Source organism: Abrus precatorius, unplaced genomic scaffold, assembly GCF_003935025.1.
Source record: "Abrus precatorius isolate BTA unplaced genomic scaffold, Abrus_2018 Scaffold11, whole genome shotgun sequence".
NCBI classification, from domain to species: domain Eukaryota; kingdom Viridiplantae; phylum Streptophyta; class Magnoliopsida; order Fabales; family Fabaceae; genus Abrus; species Abrus precatorius.
In genome coordinates, this window is record NW_020874303.1 from 3,718,603 (window position 1) to 3,737,624 (window position 19,022).

Below are 19,022 nucleotides of genomic sequence, written 5' to 3' on the forward strand. Positions count from 1 at the left end.
TTATTTACTCTTTTAGAAATCATGTGAATTATTAGTGTCTTAAAGTTTTAAATAAAAAAGAAGAGAAGAATTTTTTTTATTTTTTTATTTAATTTTTAATTTTTTTCTTCTTTCTTTTTTACTATATTTTGGAATGATATAAGGACTAGTGATTCACATGATTCTTTCAATTAATTTTTCTTACATCATCATCATTTCATATATCATTGCATATCATTTGTTTGAATATCATGCTTATTGCCATCCTTTTGACACTTGTAATAAATTTAAAATCAGTTTTGAAATAAGGTTAAGGATGACAATTTGCATAATTTCTTACACCATTGCATTGTTAGATGAAGCATTACCCTTTTAAGTATCAATTTAGATTTATCAAAAATAAAATTCAAAAGATCTTAAAAAGGGTGATGATTCATATTGTCCTCGCATTATCATGGTCATCACATATTTGTCTCATTAATGTAAAAGCCGAGTGGATTATCGATTCCTTTAGAATTAATGTTGATTCTTATATGGATGTTTATCTGTTTAGAATCAATATTGATCCTTATGGCTACTAGGATTCTATGTTAATGAAACAAATACAAGATTTGAAATAATTTCTCATTATTTTCTTTTTATTTATAGGTTGAGAATCACAAAGTTGTTTGAGTATTCGAGGAAATGGAAATTAATGTGGGATCAAGTAGCAGTGAGATGAGATCAGTAGAGTTGAGAAGAAAATTGCATCTAAAAGTTAAAAAGGTTGACACTACTAGTTTGAGAGAATTAGGGAAGAAGCTGAAGACGGTCTAACAACTCACTTTAGTGAGGAGGTATGGAAATATTTTGAGATTGATGAAAGTGAATGTGCAAGAAGATGCCATAACAGCTCTAGCCCAGTATTATGATTCCCCGTTGAGGTGCTTCACTTTTCAAGATTTTCAGTTGGCTCCGACCTTAGAGGAATTTGAGCAAATTCTAGACTTGCCTTTGGAGGGTCAACAGCCATATCGCCCTATGAAACATCATGCATCTCTGCCGACTATCGCCAATGTCTTAAGGATTTATCCAGCCGAGTTACAGCAAGCTTACCAAGAAAAACATCAAAATAGAGGATTCACAAGAGAATTTCTTGAGCGACAAATGCATAATTTGGCAGAAAAAGAAGATTGGGAGACTTTCATAGATGTCCTAGCACTCACCGTTTATGGCATTGTCCTTTTCCCTAAGCATGACAACTTTGTGGATTTAGCAGCAATAGATGTGTTTCTTGCATGCAAAAATCGATCTGAAAATCCTGTCCCTGCACTACTAGCTAATGTTTATTGTACACTGAGTTTCTGCCATGAAAGGAAAGGAAAGAGGATTATATGTTGTCTACCTATGCTTTATATATGGCTCACAGCTCATGTCTTTAAAAGGCCAAGTGAGATCAAGTGTCCGATCACTGATTTGCTGAGGTTTCAAATTGGGCAGAAAAATGGTCAAGAGTGGGCTAATCACTTAGCCAGTTTGAATGAAGGACACGTCAGGTGGCACACTCCATGGCAACAATCAATGACTATTGTTTATCATTGTGGCAATTACCCAAATGTTCCTCTTATGGGTACTCGGGGTTGTATAAATTACAATCCAATTATGGGACAACGTCAGCTCGCTTATCCCATGATGGGACCACCTGCTGAGGAATTGTTGATTCCTTTTGTTGTCTATTATGAAGATGGAAATTTCACTGAGCTTATCCAAAAGGCAAGGAATGCTTGGGCAAGGGTTGTTCGAAAAGGAAAAGAGTTAGGCGTGAGAAGTTGTGCAGCGAAAGCAAGTTACCGTCAATGGGTTAAAGAAAGAGTCCAAGAGATTAAGTTACCATTCAAAGATCCAGGTACCTCCCAAGAAAGTGAGCCATCTAATCCAGAACCCTTTGAGAATGAACAAGTAAAAGAATTAAAGGTAAGACTGGCTAAGATGATTGAAAAGAATGTGAGGGTAGAAAGGGAGCTTCGAGAGAGCCGTCAAACTTGCGCCATTTTGAAGAGAGAAAACAGTGAAAAACAACAAGCCTATGAAGAGGTTTGTAAGAAGCAGAAGTCTGTGCAAAGCCATACAACTAAAGTTCAACGTTGCCTTGAAGCTGCAAACAAGGAATTAGGATTGAGGGTGAAGGAGCGAAATGCAGCTTTATATGAGAAACGACAATTGAAAGGTGAATTGTACAAGGCAAAAAGAGATCGAGAAGAAGCTTTGACTCAAGCCAGTGAACTCCAAACACGAGTGAAAAATATGGAAGAGCAGATAAAGGAAATTGTCATGGCATGCGAGGCTGAAATTAATGCTGAAAAGTGGGAAGTGATCAGAATCATGAAAGAGTATGAAGCTATTGTGAAAGTGAAAGATGGTCAGATAGAAGAAGGAGATAAGCTTATTGAGTATTGGATCAAGCGCTTCATACAACTTGCATATTAGCTAATGCCGCGATTGATGACATCTCGTATATGTTGTCAAAGGCTGAGACAGCTACTTTTTTCTACAGGATACCTCAAGAAATTAAAGATTTCCTTAGCCATTGCAACTGGTTGGTCTCAGAGATGAAAGGAATGATAGCTAGGGCTAGGAATGGGGTATGGGTAAAAAAAAAAAATGTATTTTGAATCAAGTTCTGATGTACTTTGATGTTTTAATTTGATTATGGATTATATTTTGGTGTGTTTCATTTAACGAGGATCCTACATTAATTTCCATTAAAGACTTGAAGACGCTCAACAACTGTGATGATTCTTTAGTCTTTGGTTGTTATTTTTTTAAGTGCAATTTTCATTTTGATTAATTCTTTTTTGACTACAAATTATTTCAGAAAATTAAACAAATATAACGGGGAAACGTTTTCTAAAGCATCCTTATAGAACTCGCGCTCAAGCAAGGATCATGGATGAGTTAGAGGAGCACAATGAAGAGCTAAGAAACGATGTTAATCAGTTGAAAGAACAAATGGCACAAATTCTAGAGGCACTGAAGTCTTTAGAGCGAAGAACCACAGAGGGGACCCCTATTCAAGCACCTCCAGCACAACCCACTCCTACCTATCCACCAGGTTTTACCCCTACACAAGGACCGTCCCAAAATTTTCCTCCTCATGAAACAATGGTGCCTTTGACCTTGCATGTAGAAAGGCCTCCACAACAAGCTTTCAATCAACAAGATGTCCAATTTCCCCCATATGGCCTTCCTCAAGGTTATACACCACCGATAGCTGAGAACCCACCAAACACTGGCCAACCATCAAATCAACCCAATCCTGCACAACCTTCAGGTCCACAAATCCAACCAACCCAAACATCCATCCCATCATATGCTTACCCTCAAAATACTCATCCTCAAGAAACTCATATACCCCACATTATACCTACCCCAAATCAACCGATCCATCACCAACCACAAATCACTAATCCTAGCCTTGACGGAAACCCAGCCATATCACCATTCCATTCCTATAAGACCTTAGAAGAACCCCAACCCAATTACTCAGAGGAGCACTTCCAATCTAGAGAAAAATTGCAAATATTGGAAGAAAGATTGAGAGCTATTGAGGGGAGTAGCTATGGCATTGGAGAAGCCGCGGATCTTTGCTTGGTTCCAGATGTAATAGTTCCTCCAAAATTCAAAGTGCCTGATTTTGATAAGTACAAAGGAACGACATGCCCAAAGAGTCATCTGATCATGTACTGTAGGAAGATGGCATCACATGCCCATGATGATAAGCTACTAATTCACTTTTTTCAAGACAGTTTGATTGGAGGAGCTTTGAGTTGGTATATGCATCTTGAGCGTACTCGTATTCGTGGTTGGAAAGACTTGGCTGATGCTTTCCTAAAGCAATATAAGTACAACATTGATATGGTTCCTAATAGATTACAACTGCAGAATATGTTAAAGAAGAAGGATGAGACTTTTAAAGAATACGCCCAGAGATGGAGAGAAGTTGCAGCTCAAGTGGAGCCCCCTTTGTCTGAAAAAGAAATGGTAGCTATGTTTATTGATACTCTCCAATCACCTTTCTATGATAGGATGATCGGAAGTATTTCGTCAAACTTCTCTGATGTTGTGATTATTGGAGAAAGAGTGGAAGGAGGAATGAGGAATGGTAAGATATTTCACAATTTGGGCGGACCCTCCAATTTGAAGAAATTTACAAATGGTCCAAGAAGAAAGAAGGGGGGAGAGAGTAATGCTATAGCCTTTCACCCAAGAGAAGTTCCTTTCATCAGACCTAACCCTGCACCTTTTCAATTCCAACCCACATTTCCTGCTCCTCAAATGTCTTACCTATATGTCAATGCTGTTTTACAGAATCCAAGTCCCCAATCTTATCAGCCGCGACCCTACCAACCTGCTCTGCCTACTTTTCTTATAACACCACCCATGAGACCACCCCAGCATTGGAACCAAAACCCAAATCCCAACCAAATAAGACCCCAAAATAATCAAGAAAGGAAACAAGTTCAATTCGACCCAATCCCCATGTCCTACACTGAGTTACTACCTTGCCTATTCCAAAGTTCATTAGTTGTACCCTGTCCAATGAAACCTATAGAACCACCATATCCAAGAGGATATGACCCAAATGCTAAGTGCGAGTATCATGCTGGTGGCATTGGTCATTCGACAGAGAATTGTAGGGCATTAAAGTTCAAAGTGCAAGACTTAATTAATGCTAAATGGCTAAATTTTAAGGAGGATAATCCTAACATTAGGAGTAACCCCCTACCTGGGCATAGAGGATCGTCAGTAAATGCCATCGAGGAAGAACCAGCACATGTTTTAAAGAGGAAAGTTGAAGAGGTTACCACTCCTCTTAAGGTTATTTTTATGAGCTATGCAAGGTTGACTTGATCAGGGGTTTTGTACATGAAGAAAATATGTGTGACTTGCACCCTAATGCATACCACTCCATTGAAGATTGTGAAGAATTCAAGCATGTTCTGCAAACCCTGATGGACAAGCATTTGGTCCAAATCGGGCACCCTAAGGAGAAAAATGAAGTTTCGACTGTTGATAGACAATCCTCCACTTTCCCGAAACCCTTGGTCATTCATTACACCAAATGTATGAATACCCCAACTACCAATGGACCTAGACCCATCACTATACAAGTATCGGCTCCATTCCTTTACAAGGACAATAAAGCAGTACCATGGAAGTATGATGCAGGGGTTTATGTCGACAATTTTAAGGAAAATCAAACACAAGGTGTCAATTCTGATACTCTCGCCGTCTCACACATTGCTGGCGTTGGTGGAATGACCCGCAGCGGTCGTATTTACACACCTGAGGAGCTGAGAAAAGAGCGAACAAAAGAGATAGAGATATCCTCAAAGGGGAAAGCCAAAGTGGGCGAGTTTGAAAACGCTGACAAAGAGAAAATGCCTGAAATAAAGAAAGCAGTGTCAGATGAAGAAGCTTGTGAGTTTTTGAAATTTATTCGACAAAGTGAATATCAAGTTGTGGAACAATTAAACAGAACTCCAGCACGAATATCTCTTTTATCATTGTTGTTGAACTCTGAGCCACATAGGAGGACTCTTTTAAAAGTGTTGAATGAGGCTCATGTCAACCATGATATCACTACCGACAAGTTTAGAGGTATTGTTGGTAATATTGTTTCAAACAATTATCTGACCTTCGCTGATGATGAAGTACCTGCCGAAGGAATGGGGCACAATAAAGCACTGCATATTTCTGTGAAATGTCGAGATCACATTATTGCTAGAGTGCTTATTGACAATGGGTCTTCTCTGAATGTGATGCCAAAAGCAACATTGTCAAAATTACCTTATGATGGGTCGCATATGAAACCTAGTGCCATGATAGTAAGAGCTTTTGATGGAACAAGGAGAGAGGTCATTGGAGAAATTGAAATTCCAATTCAAATTGGTCCTTGCACCTTTCATGTTTTGTTTCAAGTAATGGACATCGCACCAGGTTACAGCTGTCTTTTGGGGAGGCCTTGGATTCATTCTGCTGGAGTTGTACCATCCACATTGCATCAGAAACTGAAGTTTATCATTGATAATAAGTTGGTGATTATCTCTGGTGAAGAAGATATGTTAGTGAGCAAACCTTCATCCACGCCTTATATTGAAGCCGCTGAAGAAGCTCTAGAGACTTCTTTTCAGGCTTTAGAGATTGCAAATGCTACTTATGTTGGAGAGGGAGCTCCAATCTTAAAGCCTCGATTGTCTAATACATCCATAATGACTGCTAAAGTCATGCTTGACGGAGGTTGTCAGTATGGATACGTGTTAGGACAAACCATCACGAAAGCAGCAAATTGGTTGCAGCTCCATGAGAATAAGGATAGATTTGGGTTGGGATACACACCCACTAAAGCTGATAAGAGGAGAGTCATGGAAGAAAAGAAAGAAAGAAGATTAGCCAGGTTAGAAGGTAGGGAGCCTAAGACTGAAGGGGTCCCCATTTGTGATCTTCTGAAGAGCTTCTATAGTGCTGGATTTGAGTTTCAAGACTCAGTGGCTACTGCTGATGTGGATACACCTGAAGAAGAGGTTGTGGACCTAGTTCATACTTGTCCGCCAAACACAGAAGTTGGCAATTAGGAGATCATCGAGTTACCTGTGATTTTTAATAGCTATTCAAAGTAATTCTTGAAGTTAATCCTATTGTTTTGTTCTAAAGCTTTAGGATATCATTACTTTTTGAAAACGCTGATATATGATTTCTTTTTGTAATTTGAAATATCAGTTTGTTTTGTAAATTGGGACACATGTTTCCTTTTAAGTATATTTAAATGAAATGCAATTTGAATTCTCAGTAATCTTTCGTGTCTTTTTCTTTATCAGTTGAATCTTGTCGTTTATTTTCTTTTTGTCTCAACTCTCGCACAATGCAGATTTGAAAGTGACATGTCTGAAAGTAACAATGCTAATATCTCATCCACTAATTTTGATTGTCCCATTAATCAAGCTGTCGAAGATGATAGTGATGTTGATTTACCCTCAAATTTTTAAGATTGGTCGATCAAGAGGTGAAAGAGATCCAACCTTATGATGAACCCACTGAGACAATTAATTTAGGGACTGAAGATGATAAGAGAGAAATCAAAATAGGCACCCTCATGAAAAAACAAGAGCGCGACAAGTTGATTAAACTCTTGCATGATTATAATGATGTCTTTGCATGGTCTTATCAAGATATGCCAGGTCTAGATGTTGACATAGTCGAGCATAAATTGCCACTAAAACCAGAGTGTTTCCCAGTTAAGCAGAAATTAAGGAGAATGAAGCCTGAGATGTCATTGAAGATTAGAGAGGAGGTTAAGAAGCAATTTGATGCAGGTTTTCTTGTTGTTGCTAAATACCCTCAATGGGTTGCTAACATTGTGCCAGTTCCCAAGAAAGATGGAAAGGTTCGGATGTGTGTTGACTATCGGGATCTAAATAGAGCCAGCCCTAAAGATGATTTTTCCATTGCCTCATATTGATATGCTAGTAGATAATACAGCTCAACATTCATTTTTCTCTTTTATGGATGGTTACTCAGGTTATAATCAGATCAAAATGGCTGAAGAGGATATGGAGAAAACCACATTCATTACACCTTGGGGCACCTTTTGCTACAAGGTCATGCCTTTGGCTTGAAAAATGCCGGGGCAACATATCAAAGGGCGATGGTGACATTATTTCATGATATGATACATAAGGAGGTTGAAGTCTATGTGGATGATATGATTGCCAAATCAATGACTGAAGAAGACCATGTTGTAAATTTACACAAATTGTTTGAGCGGTTGAGAAAATTCAAATTGCGGTTGAACCCTGCCAAATGTACCTTTGGGGTAAAATCAGGCAAGTTGTTGGGATTCATTGTCAGTCAAAAGGGAATAGAGGTTGATCCTGACAAGGCAAAAGCAATCATGGAAATGCCGCCTCCTCGCACTGAAAAGGAAGTTCGTGGATTTTTGGGGAGATTGAATTATATTGCCCGATTCATATGCCAACTAACTGCCACTTGTGAACCAATTTTTAAGTTGTTACGGAAAAATCAGCCGATGGAGTAAAATGATGATTGTCAAGAAGCTTTTGAGAAGATAAAGCAATATTTGCAAAATCCCCCGATACTAGTGCCGCCAGTGTCAGGGAGGCCACTTATTATGTATTTGACAGTGTTAGAAGGATCCATGGGATGTGTTTTAGGTCAGCATGATGAATTGGGTCAGAAAGAGCATGCCATTTATTATTTGAGTAAGAAGTTCACTGATTATGAAGTTAGATACTCTTTGTTGGAGCGAACCTGTTGTGCCTTGGCTTGGGCAGCTCGTAGGTTAAGGCAATATATGTTGAGTCACACGACTTGGTTGGTGTCAAAAATGGACCCAATCAAATACATCTTTGAGAAACCAGCCCTTACTGGAAGGATTGCTCGTTGGCAGGTCTTACTGTCAGAATATGATATTGTGTATGTTACTCAAAAAGCAATCAAAGGCAGTGTTCTTGCAGATTTTTTAGCTCATCAACCGGTGAATGATTATCAGTCAATACAGTACGAATTTTCTGATGAAAATATAATGGCGTTGCTCAATGAGAAAGAATCGTCAGCAAGGGATGAATGGGTCATGATGTTTGATGGTGCTTCTAATGCACTCGGACACGGGATTGGTGCTATACTAATTTCCCCAGAGAAGCAATATATTCTGATCACAGCTAGATTATCATTCGATTGTACAAATAATGTAGCTGAATATGAAGCATGTGCTATGGGAATTCAAGCAGCTATAGAGTCAAAGATCAAAATTCTTGAGGTGTATGGTGACTCAGCCTTGGTCATCCACCAGCTAAAAGGTGAATGGGAGACTCGAGATGCCAAATTGATCCCTTATCAAGCCTATATCAAAGAGCTAGTGGAGTATTTCGATGAAATTACTTTCTAACATATTCCTCGTGAGGAGAATCAATTGGCTGATGCTTTAGCTACTTTATCATCAATGTTTGTAGTGAGTCAAAAAGAAGACATGCCGTTCATAAAGATGCAACAGCTTGATCATCCTGCCTATTGTCAAATGGTTGAAGAAGAATCTGATGGTAAACCTTGGTATCATGACATTAAAAATTTCCTAAAACACCATGAATACCCATTAAATGCTGTTGAAAATGACAAAAGGACATTGAGGAGGTTAGCAATGAGTTTCTTTCTGAATGGAGACGTGCTCTACAAAAGGAATCATGATATGGTTCTGCTTAGATGTGTGGATGCTTCAGAAGCACGAAAGATCATGGAAGAGATTCATGAAGGTTCATTTGGGACCCATGCCAATGGACATGCCATGGCAAAGAAGATTTTAAGGGCTGGATATTATTGGTTGACAATGGAGGCCGATTGCTTTCATTATGTGAAGACATGTCATAAATGTCAGACATATGCTGACAATATTAACGTTCCCCCAACAAGTTTGAATGTCTTATCATCGCTTTGGCCCTTTTCAATGTGGGGAATTGATGTTATTGGACCCATTGAATCTAAAGCCTCTAATGGTCATCGCTTCATTCTAGTTGCTATTGACTATTTCACAAAATGGGTTGAGACTGCTTCATATGCTAGTGTGACCCGAAATGTGGTGGTGAGATTCATTAAAAAGGATTTGATCTGTCGGTATGGCCTCCCAAGCAAGTTAATAACAGATAATGGCACTAATTTGAACAACAAAATGATGAAAGAATTGTGTGACAATTTCAAGATTCGACATCATAATTCCTCTCCCTATCGCCCAAAAATGAATGGAGCAGTTGAAGCAGCCAATAAAAATATTAAGAAGATCATCCAAAAGATGGTAGTGACGTACAGGGATTGGCATGAAATGCTGCCATTTGCCTTGCATGGATACCGAACTTCAGTTCGTACTTCAACCGGGGCAACTCCATACTCTTTGGTATACGGAATGGAAGCAGTACTTCCTATTGAAGTCAAAATTCCCTCTTTAAGGGTAATAATGGAGACCAAATTGGAGGAAGCAGAATGGGTGCAATCTCATTTTGATCAATTGAATCTCATTGAAGGAAAACGGTTGAATGCGTTATGTCACGGTCAGCTATACCAGAGAAGGATGAAGAAGGCTTTTGATAAAAAGGTTCGCCCAAGAGAATTCAGTGAGGGAGATATGGTGCTTAAAAAGATTTTGCCAACGCATAAAGATTATCGTGGCAAGTGGTCCCCGAATTATGAAGGACCATATGTGGTGAAAAAGGCTTTCTGAGGAAGGGCTCTAATCCTCACAAACATGGATGGACAAGATCTTCCAAACCCCATCAATTCTGATGCTGTAAAAAAATACTATGCTTAAAAAAAAAAAGAAGAAAAAAATAATTAAAAAAAAGAAAAAAAGAAGAAAACAGCTCGCTAGGTTGAAAACCTGAAAGGGCAACTTAGGCAAAAGTTAGAGCGACCTGGTGAGCTGAAAACTCGAAAGAGCGGCTCAGGCAAAAATTAAGGTCAAATAAATACTACACTGAACTGAAAACCTGAAAGGGCGGTTCAGAGGGGCACTAACTTCAGTCGCAAGAAAGAGCTTCAAATTGAGAAATATGATCGACTACAATACTAAATTGGGGCAATTTTGAGAGGTTAAAGTTGAATCAAACGGAAGATGGATTCAAAATACCATACTGGGGCATTTTATTTTGGCAGTTTTGTTAATGGATGATCAATTTACGGGAAAGATTAGCACTGTTCATCTGGAAGACGTCACTTAATCGGCATAATACTTCACTATTTTCATAGTTATTTTGATCCTTTGATGTATTATTTTTTTTTTCTTCGTTACTCATGTCGTAAGTCTTCTTTGTAAATTCACCATTTCTTTATTACAGTCATTCCTATGTTCCAAAAATATTTATCTTTGACTTTAGTCACCTTCTATCCAGCTTATATACACCTCTTTGTTTACTCAACTTCTTCAATAGCATTTTTATTGTCATTTCAATAATTATATACTAAAAGGAAACATGCAAACTGTTAAAAGGGTAATAAGAAAATACGATTACAATAATAAGCTATACAGTAAGTTCGATGAATCTCCTGATAATTTTAGCATGACAGAAGAAGTTGACTCCTCTTGACGATTCAAAAATAGATGACAGTTTAATTTGATTGATGTCTTACCTAGCTCCAATTTCATGAAAGAATTGATCCTGACCAAAGAAGTTACTCATTCATGAATCTTGACGCACATGTTCCAATAAGGTTGAAAGATTACTATTCCCCCCCCCCCCAAAAAAAAAGAGGACAGAGAGTTTGTTTTGATTTAATAAGTCTCATAACAGCATTTGACTTCATCACTCCAAGTGATAACATTCATTCAGTTTATGCAAGCGCATCATTACATTTGTATGCATTTGTTTTTATCTATTATCACCTTTTGAAGTTTAATTTAAATTCATTATCTGCCTTATAACCTTTATGTTCAGTCCAAGTCTATGATCTGACTGAGTTCTTTACTTTTCATCAAAATTCAGAAGTTGACTGATGTTTTTATTTTTCTGTCTTACTTTACTGTTAAAGATCAGAGTCTGACTGTCCTTTTGTTTTCTTTTGCAATCAAGAACATGATCAGCCTTTTATTTTTCTGTCTTTCTTTTTACCTTTCTTGTCCAAGTCCCTTTATGTTTTTGTCGAAGCCTAAAACTTGACAACATCTTTCACATTTTCTCAAAGCCCAGCACCTAACTGGAACATTTTGTTTTCTGTCAAAGCCCAGAATCTGACTGGCACTTTTTCCTTCTCTGTCAAAGTCCAGAACCTGGCTGGCACATTTTATTTTTTTTCAGTCAAAGCCCAGCACCAAACTGGCACCTTTCTCTTCTCTGTCAAAGTTCAAAATCGAATTGACACATTTTATTTTTCTGTCAAAGCTTAGAACCTACCTGCCACATTTTACCTTTCTATTAAAGTTCAGAATCGAACTGACATTTTACACCTTTTATCCTGTTGTTTAAGCCCAGTATCTGTCTGGCAACCTTTGTTTTTAGTTAAAAGTCAATGTCATTTCACAATTTTGTTTAATACAAATTTTCATAAATTATGACTTTCTCTAACAGCTGAGTGTTCATTATATTTGTCTTTGTATTCCTTGTACCCTCTGTTTATTTTAGACAAAAAAATTTGATTCACTTCTTTACTCAGTTCTCATCAACTCTAACTTTAAAATATCTCTAATTGATATGAACTGAGTAAAGAGGGGTAACTGTGAATACCATTTTTTTTATCTCCCAGGATTACCTCAAAAAATTTTTAAAAAAAATTTAAAAAATAAAATAAAATTGTTTTACAGAAAAATGGAAATTTTTGGAAAAAAACAAGTTTGGCTCACGGAAACGGAAATCTGCAGTATGCAGGCTCATACCCAGCATCAAAAACTGATTTAAGCATAAAAAAGGAAAAAAACTCATATTTTTGGCATTTTGTAAAAACCCTAAATGAACCCAATATAAAATCTCAAGCAAGAGATGCGGTGAGGGAGATTTTTTTCGGAGGAAGAAAGCAAAAAAAATTTTCAGAGAGAGAGAGAAAAAAATTTTAAGAGAGGGAACAACAAACTCTTGAAAATAATCCAAGAAGAAGAAAGGGATAAAAAAAGAGACCAACCATTAACCTCATTCTCTTCATTTTGGTTTAGATCGGGAACGTTTGCTAACTGTATTTAAGGTATTTTTCTCCTTCATTTCTCCTTTCTTTTTGCTTTGCATACGAAAGTTATCTTGCTCTAGTCGAAACTCTGGTAGACTCTTATAAAAATGAACTTAGGAATAGGAACTAAATGATACAAACATAAAGCTATTCATCCCGAACCGCTTCATAACGTTTCATATCTCATGGTTATCTTTTATATATATTATAATTAAAATAAAGTTGAAAGGACCTCTCGACGCATTGAATGTCGAGAGAAATGAGTGCTTGTACCACTGCACTATTCAAAATTGAATTCCAATGCAATATCCGGCGCTTTTTTTTTTTATTCATCATTATATTATGTTAAATATGTTATTGCTTTTTATTTATTTGGGTTTTGGGCTCGATAGCTCACACTTTAAAAAAAAAAAAATCATTTTAGGCTTTTTTTTTTTTAGCTTATTTTTTATATACATATATATATTTTTGTTTTGATTATTATTTTTGTTTTAACTTATTTCAGTAAAATTAGTCTATTATCTTTTTTTATATATATACCTTTAAATTCAATTTACTTTATTTTACGTTACTTTTATAATATTAGCATTTATTTTAATATTTTATTTGATTTCTATTTCCACTTGTAAAAGGTGTTTCTCTTCATTAAAAAAATTAAATAAAAAATAAATACAGAAAATTACTTTTTATAATTCTTGGATTTTTTTAATATCTATTTCATTATTTATTCATTATTATTGTACCATTATTCTTCTTTGTTATTTTGTGTAGATTTAGAATGTAATTTGATATACATGTCTTGTTTCTATTTGTTTTGATGAATAACTTATGTTTCTTATTTTTATCTTTTTGTTGTATAATCAATAATTTAAATAATAATATAATTGCATCAATTTATAATACTAACGTATAGCTTCTCTATCGTCATGTATTATAAATTGATAAAGTCTATGTGTGCCTACGTTACCAAGACTTTATGCAATATTAATTTATCATGTATTATCTTAAATTAATTAGTTAACCACTTTAATAATAAATCAAAGTATATTTTCCTTCTAATTACTAACTTACTTACGAATCAATCAACTAATTTAAATCTAAATTGTTTTATTAATAAAATAATTTATAATGCTAATGTGTAGCGACTCTACCTTCATGCACCGTAAATTGTTAGAACCTACGTGTACCAACGTTACCTTAGATTTTATATAACATAAATTTATCAAACAAAGTTTTAATTTTTATTATTATTATTAAATATTTTTTTAATCAATTGAAATTTATTTATTCATTTCATTAAATGAAATTAATTTCATATTTTAAAATTTCTTGAATCATATTTCTAATTTTAACAAATTAAATAATAAATCATTTCTCCATTTTTATTATATGATATAATCTTTTATAACGTCGATGTGTAATTTACATTGCCTTCGATTATCCAAAAATTATAAGAGATTAACGTATAGCTTACGCTATCTTTAATTCTCTTTCAGCATTGATCATAATCAAAATTCAAATTCAAATACTTAATTTACGAATATAGATATTTTAACGATTTGCAATATAGTTGTGTGATCTTCCTTCACTTTCTGTATTGTTTTCTCGTAGGGTACATGTATAACTGCATTATCTTGTATCCTAAACATTATAATTTTACGAAAATGATTTTAATTTTAAAATATATTTTTCTTTTAATAAACTTAATTATAATCAACTAATTTCATAATTTTTAGATAGAACTACGTGACTTTGAGTTCCCTATTGCACCTGGGGATACGTAGGAGCGGGAACCGAATCCGTCAAGTCAAAATAATTTTTAAAATAACCCAAATAATATTTCAATAAATAATATTTCTTCTTCTAAAATAAAATAATTAATGTTTAGGGGTTAAATAAATATTTTTCAAAATTAGAATGAATTTGCACAATTAATTTTAGGTAACCGTTTTTAAACGGACGTTGTAGGGTGCTAATACCTTCCCTACATGTAAATGACTCCCGAACTCATTCTTGGTTTCAAATATCGTATTATATTTAAGTTTTTCCAAGGTTTTTCTTAAAATAAACTTTGATGGCGACTCCTCTGATACGTTTTTTTAAAAAAACGTTTTTCGCCGTACCGTTGCGACCTCCCGGTTGCGACAGGAGGAGTGGTCGAGGTCGATTTGGCGGGCATTAGAATAGTCACACGTGCTTGTGGGTTGGGCTAATGGGCTCGGCGACCCAACTCCAAAATATACATTATACACAAGACCCAAAAAAAAAACGCCCGAGCAGTCGTTTACGGATACAGAACTTTTTGTTTCTGAACCGTTCACATGTAGACCCAAAAAAAAGTCCATTTACATGATTGTTATTAAACTGAAATAAAAAAAAAAAACTCAATTGCATCATTTATATACTTTATACATAATTCACTTATTTCCCACCCCAATTAAATGGTATCAACATTGACAATAAGTTCCCTCTCAAGTTTTAATTTTTTGCAATATATGATTAAAATTTAACACAAACAACGGGAAATGAAGAAATGCACCTAATATTTATTCATTCCAGCACAAAACAGTTTATTACATTATCTTGCTTTCTATTTCATTCTATATTGCAAAAAGAAGCAATCCAGATTGAATTGAGCAAAGCCATTTACACAAAAAGGACATCCATTTCGTCACTTAGATGAACAATTTCTCTTCAAAAAAGTCAATTTCTCAAAATCAACAACCAATAGAAAAACAAATTTGATCACTAAGGTTTAATATGTGGAGATCAACAGAAGACTAAATATACATTAGATAACAAAATGTAAAAGAGACCACAACAAGTACAGCTAGAGTTACACTACTAGTGAATGAATGAATCACACCAGTAAAATTAGGCAGCAGCAGCAGCTTCTTCAGTTTTCTTAGTAGTTTCCTTCACTTTCTTCCAATTCTCTGTACTATCAATTATTTCTCCAGTTTTTATAAGGTAGCGGACTCTTTTACCATTATCAAGGACTTTATGACCCACGCGACTCGCTACATTTTGATCTTTGGAGTAGAGCATCACATTTGAGCTGTGGATAGGACCTTCAATCTGGAATTAAAGAAGAATGTTTCTCGAAAGCATTAATTGATCATACACACCAATGAATTGCATGTATGTGTTTCTATTTAATATGCCAAAATATAACTAAATAAACTATAAGATTGACGCATTTCTAGGTAATTGTTATTCTGTGTCCCTGGGAACTCGTTAAGTAAACGAAGTTTGTTAAACAATTGCTTTGTATACACATAAATAACCAATGAATGAGATTTCAAAGAAAATTATGGCATATCCATGCTATCTGAGTGAACAAAATAGTTACTTTCATTTCTAGAAGAGCATACAGAAGTGGAAAAGAATTCATAATTATTTGTTTTCTAGCAAGGGAAATGAAAACAACCTTAATAATTTGCCCGGGTTCCCCCTCTTCTCGACTCTTCATATGCTTTGTCTTCAAATTCATATCTTTCACTACAACAGTGCTGTTATGCTTGAAGACTTTAGTAATCTCCCCAACTTTACCCTTTTCATGTCCAGATATGATTTTCACTGTATCTCCAACTTTAACATGCATTTTGTGCAAGATAGGAAGGCTGTTTGGTTTACATTTCTTTCGTTCCCATCTTTTAAGCTGCCAGAAGAGACACACAAAAGAAAAATTCACAGAAGACTGTTATTAAGGCTAGCTACCCAATATATTTAAGTTGATCCATAACTACGTCTTTTTATGCTGTTTTACAACATAAAATTAACAAAAATTTAAGATTTGTTTTGTTTACATTCTCCTAACTCCTAAGAACATGAAAAAGCTTCACTCCTGATTGTAAAGACACAATTTAAACAGATCCAGTGTCGGTGTCAAGTTCTATATAATATTCATAAATGAGAAAGTTCTATATCTCAGAAGGAGCTAAGGTATTACATTTATGTCTTGAGCAGGTTTTTTCTTTTAATACAAAGCAAAATACGGCTTACGAATTTTGCAAAATAAGTCAAATTGTGCTCTCAGTTAGCAAAATAATTTTAATCAAATTGTTTCTTTTGTAGTGCCACCAAGTAGCAACATATAATGAAACTGCAAATGACTGAAACAGCACCTGCTCTGATCTCATTATTGTTAACATTTTGTCCATTTTCATTTTGAATTAAAAAAAATCTGAAAAAACACTAATCATTTGTCATGGATAAGGCCAGAATCTGACACTAACCTTCATTACAATAGGACGTTGCTTCTCTGTTGACTTACCCTGCATATCACAGAGATAAAAGAATATCTATTTACTCTACTAAACTTTAAAGCACTGCATCTGTAGGAATTGGGAAATTTAATTGCAAACTTGATTTATTTTATCCTTAATAGCCAGTCAATCTTCAGTCTGACAAAATATTAATTTAGTTGCTATTTCTGATGAATTGAAACATAAAGCATTCTTGCAAGTTGCTATAAAACCAAGACCAAATAAATAAAAAGAGAGTCTCAGGATTTGGAGACTGATCAAAAGAGCTTCTTAAATGATAGTATTGTTAATTAAAATGATAAATGGACTAAAAACCAAGGGGAAATCATGGCTAAAGCATGAATTGAAAATATTCATAAGAAATGGTAAGCAATTATTTCCTGCAATGCCAAAGTTTGCGGGAGCTAATATAATGGACAAATAAAGCTAACAAAATTCTAAAAAGCCTAATTGGAAAAGAGCTCCAAGTTTAAAGGTTCATTCCATATCAGTATAATATGTCCCTTCACTAAACAAGGCAACAGCTTCAACTCAAAAGTTTATTGAGTCAATTTCTTAACTTCAGAAGTACCACGTAGACAAGCACCAAGAAAATGAACCTAGTACAGTCAGAATTACTTGTACTTTCCATTATAAGGAGTGAGCTAGGCGATTAGTGAATAGTAAGAAACAGGTTTGAATTCATTCATATCTCAGATTTTTCAATTAGCAGGACACTGGGATACAAATACAAATGGGAGTATCCGCGCATCAAAGTCCAGTGAAATAGCCTCAATAAAAAAATGTACATTTTCCCACTCAAAATAACAACAAATTCCATCTTTTTCTTCCCACAGGATTCACTTTATATTCATTTTCAAACTAGAACCAACTAGGCTCCAATGGTAGATTCATGTCGAACACGTAGTCATTTCATGGATTAACATATTCATTCTAAACCCCCCACCCCAACACCCACACACACACACAAACATGCATTTAAACATAGCAAAAAATTGGAACCATGAATGAGGGTTGTGTATTAGAAAACCAAGAGAATATTGTAACGTATATCCACTAATTTTAAGAAGAAATCATTTTTATTATTATTTTCAGGAAATGTGCTAACAATATCACTACATTTACAATTGAAGACCCGAAATAATATTAAGGTAAAAAAAAAAAAAAAAGAGTTGAATTGGTAAGAGCCATGAGTTTGGACGCTAACAGGGAACGAACACATCTTCTAAAAAGCAAAAGACCCATTTGGATACTGGGAGAAAGGAAGCAAATGGAGTGATCAAAATTGAAACTTGAATTGAAATGAGTGATGGGTAGAGAGATAAGTGCGTACTGGAAGAACAGGGCAGAGAGTGATGGGAGAGAGACGCTGCCCTAAGAAAGAGTTAGAGGAGAGAGAGAGAGAGGTCATGGAGCTCTGAAGTGCAGCCATAGCTGCCATTGTTGCTGCAACCTCTTATTCTTTCCGCTTCTGATAGATAACGATTATGGATAATACACTGCAAGTGTAGAGCAGAGTGGCGAGGAAATTAGAGAAAAAAATAAGCTGATCAGAACGACTGCGTATTGTTTTGTTCTGACAATGGATTGTGGGCTAAGTGGACCATTTTACCGAGCCCGAATTTGGCTCATTCAGTGACCCAATTCCCTCTCGTTTCATTTTCTTTCCAAAAGCTAGATATTATTAATTGACCAAAAAGAATTAGATATTATTATTATTATTATTGAAAAAAGTATAATTCCAGTCCGTAGAACTGATTTTAAGCATCTAAAAATAATAAATTTTTATGAAAAAAAGCAGCATTTATTATACTTTCATATTCTCAGTATAATAAATATAAAACCAAAATTTATTACTTTTTAAGTTTTAATTACTTAAATTCATTTGTGAAGGCTGATTAACATTTTCCTTATTTAAATAGAAAGAATGTTACAGATTACTCAGCGTGACTCAATTCACGGACAAAAGGATAGAAAGATTTAGATATATTAGATATTTCAGAAAAGAAGAAATAGAATGTGTTGGCATGTATTTGACACGTTAGTATTTTAATCCTTTAGTGCAAGTGCGTTTAGAAAAGA

The 19,022-nt window shown here is 35.2% G+C and overlaps 4 protein-coding genes across 4 annotated transcripts; 3 read left to right on the forward strand and 1 right to left on the reverse strand.

Moving 5' to 3' along the window:
• Window positions 1-837: 837 nt before the first annotated feature.
• On the forward strand, window positions 838-2,445 carry LOC113854416. Its single transcript, XM_027485376.1, has one exon. The coding sequence runs from the start codon at window positions 838-840 to the stop codon at window positions 2,443-2,445; it is 1,608 nt and encodes a 535-aa protein (XP_027341177.1).
• A 459-nt stretch (window positions 2,446-2,904) lies between these two features.
• On the forward strand, window positions 2,905-4,869 carry LOC113854417. Its single transcript, XM_027485377.1, has one exon. The coding sequence runs from the start codon at window positions 2,905-2,907 to the stop codon at window positions 4,867-4,869; it is 1,965 nt and encodes a 654-aa protein (XP_027341178.1).
• A 26-nt stretch (window positions 4,870-4,895) lies between these two features.
• LOC113854418 lies at window positions 4,896-6,593 on the forward strand. Its single transcript, XM_027485378.1, has one exon. The coding sequence runs from the start codon at window positions 4,896-4,898 to the stop codon at window positions 6,591-6,593; it is 1,698 nt and encodes a 565-aa protein (XP_027341179.1).
• Window positions 6,594-15,201: 8,608 nt separating this feature from the next.
• On the reverse strand, window positions 15,202-18,516 carry LOC113854668 (50S ribosomal protein L24, chloroplastic). The gene is made up of 4 exons (XM_027485811.1): window positions 18,274-18,516; window positions 16,911-16,949; window positions 16,103-16,333; window positions 15,202-15,750 (listed from the first exon to the last, which is right to left on the reverse strand). Exons 1-4 carry the CDS (start codon window positions 18,379-18,381, stop codon window positions 15,547-15,549), a joined length of 582 nt encoding a protein of 193 aa, XP_027341612.1. The 5' UTR covers window positions 18,382-18,516; the 3' UTR covers window positions 15,202-15,546.
• Window positions 18,517-19,022: the final 506 nt, after the last annotated feature.